Raw genomic sequence first — 6,448 nt, 5'->3', positions numbered from 1 at the left:
AAGAAAAGAGAAAGAAATTAATAAAAAAGTCAAAATAAAAAAAGCAGAAAATTTGATACCGATAAATTCGACTCGCATTCTTCTCTCTCTCTCTCTCTCTCTCTCTCTCTCTCTCTCTCTCTCTCTCTCTCTCACCTGTCTCTCACTGTCCAAAACATCCTCTTCGCAATGGCCGATTCTTCTTCGGGCTCTCTGCATCATGCTACTGATTTCAAAAATCGTAGGTGCCGAACCAAGTCGTTCGTAACTTCCCGCACGTGCAGCGGATCGTCCACCGGTTATTGTGGATCCGCCGTCAAGACAGGAACACATCTTTGGAAACCAATCTGTAGGGACAAACGAAGAATAGAATTAGATTAACATGATTGGCCCGTACGTATTTATGACGACGTGAAATTCTAATATAGTAAAAGGAAAAAAAAAGAAAAAAAAAGAAAAAAAAAGAGAAGAAAGAAAAGGAAGAAGAAAGAAAAAAAGAAAAAAGAAAAGGATGAACGAAAAACAGAAAAGAAAAAAAAAAATATTTATATATATATATATATACATAAAACAAATTTCTTTACTCTAAATATCAAATTGTTGTGCTAACTAGGCGATACTTCTATTCAATATTATTCGTCTACAACATTTAAATAATAATACGCAAATGTGTACGTGTGTGTATCTACGAACATACATATATATATATATATATATATATATATATATATATATATATATATTATATACAGAAATATAAGAAATATATATATAGAAAGAAAAAGAAAATACGAAAGAACGAGCCCGTTGTACTAAAAACTATTATACAACACGGCCCCATAGCATAAAGCTAAAGATTTTTTATCTAGATTCATATTTTGTCATTCTTAACAACTGGTAGATAAAGAGTGGGAGAAAAAAAAGAGAAAGAAAGTAAACAAAAAAAGAAGCAAACAAATAAATAAAAATATAAACGACTTACATTGATCATGAATATTATCGAAAGAAGAAGCATTTGGATGCTAAAAAAAGGCAACTTGATTTTCGAAATATATATATATATATATATATATATATATATATATATATATATATATATATATATAAATATATATTTAAAAAAAGCACGTGATTTCTAGGAGTACGATTAAAAAAGTGTTTGAAAGTTATACAATTAATTGACGTATACGCGTAATTGGTCTGTCACTTTTTCATTTACATTTTTTTCTTTATACGTATTATTTACTCATTCCACTTAATAAAAAAAAATCGCTAAGAGAAGAGAATTTAGCGATTTTTTTTTCTTTTTCCTTTCTTTCTTTCTTTTTTCTTTTTTTTTTTTTTTTTTTTTTTTTTGTAAATATATATATATATATCGAAATTCCTTCGAGCAAGCATTCCGTCGATTTGGCGTGTTCGTCGATCGTTCATTCGTTCGTTCGTTCGTTCGTTCGTTCGTTCGTTCGTTCGTTCATTCGTTTCTCTGGTCTTTTCGCTCGCATACTCGTTGACGACGAGACACGCGCGGCGGCCATCTCAAGGCGAACGAATGGCTCCTAATAAAGGCTCGTCTGCCTCGTATCCGGGGTTGTGAGCGTTGCTGTCACGGCTCGCGATGGACCGTGAAAGAGAGAAGGAAGGAAGGAGAGAAAGAGAGATAGCTAGAGAGAGAGAGAGAGAGAGAGAGAGAGAGAGAGAGAGAGAGAGAGAGAGAGAGAGAGAATGTGCCGCAACACGAATCGATTTCTTTCTAATTAATAAGATTAATTAACACGTTTCTCAACGACGTTACGATTAATTGGAACGTGAAAATTATTATAATTATTTCTTTTCATATTTATTTCACTATATATATATATATATATATATATATATATATAAATTTAGAAATGATAATCGATATGATAAACATTCTAATAAATATTGTTATAAATATATATAATCGACGAAAGAATAAACATGAAGCTTCCAACGCATTTAATTACTTATATTATTAATTTCATACAGAGACAGAGAAAAGAGAGAGAAATAAAGATAGATAAAGAGATTTATTAATTTATTTATTATATTTATTCGAATACGATGAATTCTTTTTCCTCTTTCTCTACCCTTGTCTCTCAATAACAACAACAATAATAACAAAACGTTAAATACATCCATTAATATCAATAAAAAAAAAAAAAAAATATATATATATATATATTATTTACGATAGATCGTAAAAACGAAAGAAATCGTGATCGATCGTATCCTCTCGTATTGAACTCGATATATCTTGAGATTATTTCCTTAAACGATTCAATAATTTTCTATCGATTAGTTAACACGTTCCGTGCCATTTGTACACGTTAAACTTGATCTTCGGACTACGTGTACCACCGGTGGTACACGGAGTCATATTTATTTAATGCGCTGAAAACATATATGGCCTAAACGACAAGTCAGACAAAAATGGCTTGGCACGGAACGTGTTAAATGATATATAAGAGAATATACTAAACGCTTGATGATGAGCGAATGAAAACGATTCCGCCGTCTATGCCGATATGTTAGCTATGTTTCTCACGAATCTAATATTACGAATCGATACACATGTGTATCCGTCGCGATCGAACGAGTTTACGATGACGACAAAGAGTATATACATACGTTACCACTTCACCTCACCTCACCTCATCTCTTCGTTCCTCATACTATCAACGTACATACATACTTATCACGAAGTAAAGCCTGAGAAGCTTTGAGGACGATGAGGACGAGAAGAGGATGATCATCGGTCGTAGGACTGAGTTGTGCAAAGCATTCGATTTGCTCGCGTTAACTCGGCGCCGACCGCTTCTATTTCGAGCCAACCACCTGTTTCCCTTTGCGATATGCAGTCGCTGGATATGCGCATGCGCACGCGCACGCATACACAAACAACAACATACAAAACACACAGGGAGACCAGCAGACAGATATACAAGTAGAGACACAGGCATAAAGACACCTTTACTTCCTTCTCTTCTCTCTCTTCTCTTCTCTTCACTACTCTTCTCTTCAACTTTTACTTTAGCCTCGCGTCTTTTGCTTATCTTCTTAGAAGACCGTGTCTTACCGGTTTGCTCGACAAAATGGTCGCTCTCAAGCCGATGAACAACGAGTATATATATATATATATATATATATATATATATATATATATATATGTACGTATATATGTATGTATGGGTGTGTATGTATGTATATTCTTTGAAAGTAACTGCGAAAGAGAAAATGAAAAAGAAAAGAAAATAGAGAGAGAGAGAGAGAGAGGAGGGGAACGTAAATATATATTATACTAGCGATGTAGGTATGTATTAAAAAATAAATAGATAAATAAATAAATACACGAAAGAAAAAAAAAAAGAGGCAATTAGAAGGTTGTTAGTACGTAAAGTAATCGTTACAGATATATATATATATATATATATATATATATATATATATATATATAAATTTTATAGTAATACTTGAGGTAATTAATTCATTAATTAATAACGTTGAAGAGAACATTCATAAAGATAATAATAATTGGCAAAATTGATACGAATAAAGTAAGAAACGTAATAACAGTTAAGTAGATGTTATTTAAATAAGGGGAAAAAAGTTAGAAAGAAATACTGTTATTAGATGTAAATAGCATAGATAAGAGAAGCAATATCGGAGATAAACGAAAGGAAAGGAAAGGAAAGAGAGAGAGAGAGAGAGAGAGAGAGAGAGAGAGAGAAATATTTATTCTGAAGTTCTATTGAAACATTCTTATACTTAAAGAAATTGCTAATGAACGGCTCGAATCGTTCTTATCGAAAATTATCCCCCTATATTCTCCTATGTTCTACGATCACAGATAGGTTAACTCGATTGGGTACAGAACGCAGGGAAAACGATAATGATAGATGCCAAAGCGATATATCATTCGTTCATTCGATTATTTTTATAATATATAAAAATAATTATGAAAATTTTTATAATATAAAATAAAAAATTTTTATTTTTTTCTATCTTCTCTTTCGTCGCTCGTTCTTTCATTTTTTCCTCCACTATTTTTGTCATTATCGCAAAATGCCTCATATTTTTTTATCTTTTTTTCTTTTTTTTTTTTTTTTTCTTTTTTATCAAAAATGTAAATAACGATAATAGGAATACGCGTGACTTTAAGTATCGAGCTCGTTTTAATATACGAGTAAATACCTATATTATTTATTTTATAGTTATTATTGATAAATATAAGAAGGAACAACTAAGCTACAGTTTTAAAGTTTCATATCAAAAGTTTTAAAGTTTCATTCACTGAATTTTCTACTGAGTCTATTCATGAGATATCCCAATGTGATAAAACAACACGTACGTTATATTTTTATTTTTATGTGTACAATAGATAAACAGATATATATATAATATATGGTTAAGATTTCAAGAGAGAAAGAAAGAAAAAAAAAAAAAGAAGAAGAAGAGAGATTCTCTCTTACTTTTTGCTAATTATTTATAACATAATTACTTATGTAGTACATATTATACCAAATGACGGACGAATATCGTATAAGGGAATTATAATAACGATTAAATGGCTACGACACTATTTTACCTTTATTTTCGAAAGAGATACGAGATTGGAGGAATACCAAAAAAAAAAAAAAAAACGAAGGAAAAGTTCCGTTCTCTAAGAAAGAAAGAAATCGAGAAAGACGGGAAAAAAAGAAAAAGAGAGAGAGAGAGAGAGAGAGAGAGAGAGAGAGAGAGGGAGAGAGAGAGAATGAGAAAGACATGGTGGAGTTCGGGAAGGAAGGGTTTCGGGTGGGGTCTGAATTTATCTTGCGATCGTTCCGTTCTACTACTACGCACGACCCACCAGAGAAAAAGATATAAAGAAGAAGAAGCAGAAGAAGAAGAAGAAGAAGAAGAAGAAGAAGAAGAAGAAGAAGAAGAAGAAGAAGAAGAAGAAGAAGAAGAAGAAGAAGAGGAAAAGGAAGAGGAGGAGGGAAAAGAAGAATATCATGAAGAAGAACGACGCAATTTTGGGCTTTGGTAGAGAGCGAGGGAGCCTGCCTCGAGGCACGTACAAAAGAGTAAGAGATAGAGGGAGAGAGAGAGAGAGAGAGAGAGAGGGAGAGAGAGAGGGGGGGAGAGAGAGAAGAGGATATAAAAAAAGAGATAAAGAAAATATAACGAGTGAAAAGGAAAGAGAGTTAAAAGAAAAAAAAAAGGATAAAAGGTAGTACCGAAAAGAAAAAGAAAGATAAAAGGTAGTACCTAAAAGAGAGAGAGAGAGAGAGAGAGAGACATCGAAGGTGGTCGTATTATACGTTTACCCGCTGGTATCTCGTAAAAATTTAGCACCGATAATTGGCGGACGCGCGATATGCACGTACATGAACGAACCTTTAACAGTCGATTCGAATCGCTCGTGCATAAAGGCATCTACGAAGTTAAGAAGACCACATCGATGAAGAAGAAGAAGAAGAAGAAGAAGAAGAAGACGACTAAGATGAAGAAAATGAAGATGAAGATGAAGATGAAGAAAAAGAAGACGAAAAAGATAAAGAAGATAAAGATGAAGAAAAAGAAAAAGAAGAAGAAGAAGACGACGACGTAGATGTAGATGAAGAAAAAGAAGAAGGCCAAGAGAGAACAGATGGACGAGGATGAAGAAGATGAAGATGAAGAAAAAGAAGTAGATGAAGAAAAAATGACGAAGAAGAAGATGAAGAAAAAGAAGAAGATGAGGACGAAGGAAAAAAAATGACGAGGGGGAAAAGGAAGAAGAAGAAGATGGAAAAAAAGAAGAAGATGGAGATAATGAAGAAGAAGACGATGAAGAAGAAGGAGAAGAAGATTATGACGAAGAAGATGTAGAAGATCACAAAAGGACGTTCATAATAATTTCGTAATCGCGCGAACATTTCGATCGGTCTAACTGAAAAGCTAAAGCTGTAGTAGCAACAGCAGCTGCATCAAACTCCCTGCTTTTGTGCATCGTCATAAGAAGACAAGGAGGACAGTAAAAGAGGAGAGAAAGTGGAGATGGAGGAGGAGGAGGAGGAGAAGGAGGAGGAGGAGGAGGAGACGGAGGAAGAAGATGACAACGACAATGACAACGACAACACAATTTCTCTTCTTATCGACTTAATAACTTCACGGAATCGTTAATAATAATATAGTTAATAATAATATCAGGCGTAGATTTCAATGGACGATTAACTTCGTCATAGTCATAGTCATAGTCATAGTCATAGTCATAGTCGTAGTCGTAGTTATAATCGTAGTTGTAATCGTCATAGTTGTGTCCTAAATGAGAAACGATAAATTCTAATTTATATTTCCTTGCTTTTCTAATTTTACTTTGTTTTTTTACTTTTTTTTTGTTTTTTTTTTGTTTTTTTTTTGTTTTTTTTTTTCATTAGTATCGAATGTTTTAAATATATTGAATAGTAGTAGTATATATATATTA

At 32.8% G+C, this 6,448-nt stretch overlaps 1 protein-coding gene across 10 annotated transcripts in view; it reads right to left on the bottom strand.

Moving 5' to 3' along the window:
- LOC124432253 (growth factor receptor-bound protein 14-like) overlaps positions 1-6,448 on the bottom strand; it is a 414,015-nt gene that overhangs the window by 288,292 nt on the left and 119,275 nt on the right. For all 10 annotated transcript variants that reach the window (XM_046981009.1, XM_046981011.1, XM_046981008.1 and 7 more), the window contains one exon: positions 136-326. In XM_046981009.1, the coding sequence (XP_046836965.1) occupies positions 136-326 (191 nt within the window). The remainder of the gene's footprint in view (positions 1-135; positions 327-6,448) is intronic.

Source organism: Vespa crabro, chromosome 24 (assembly GCF_910589235.1).
Source record: "Vespa crabro chromosome 24, iyVesCrab1.2, whole genome shotgun sequence".
Classification (NCBI taxonomy): domain Eukaryota; kingdom Metazoa; phylum Arthropoda; class Insecta; order Hymenoptera; family Vespidae; genus Vespa; species Vespa crabro.
Note: the sequence above shows the minus strand (reverse complement) of the source record. Positions and strands in the feature narration are given on the sequence as shown.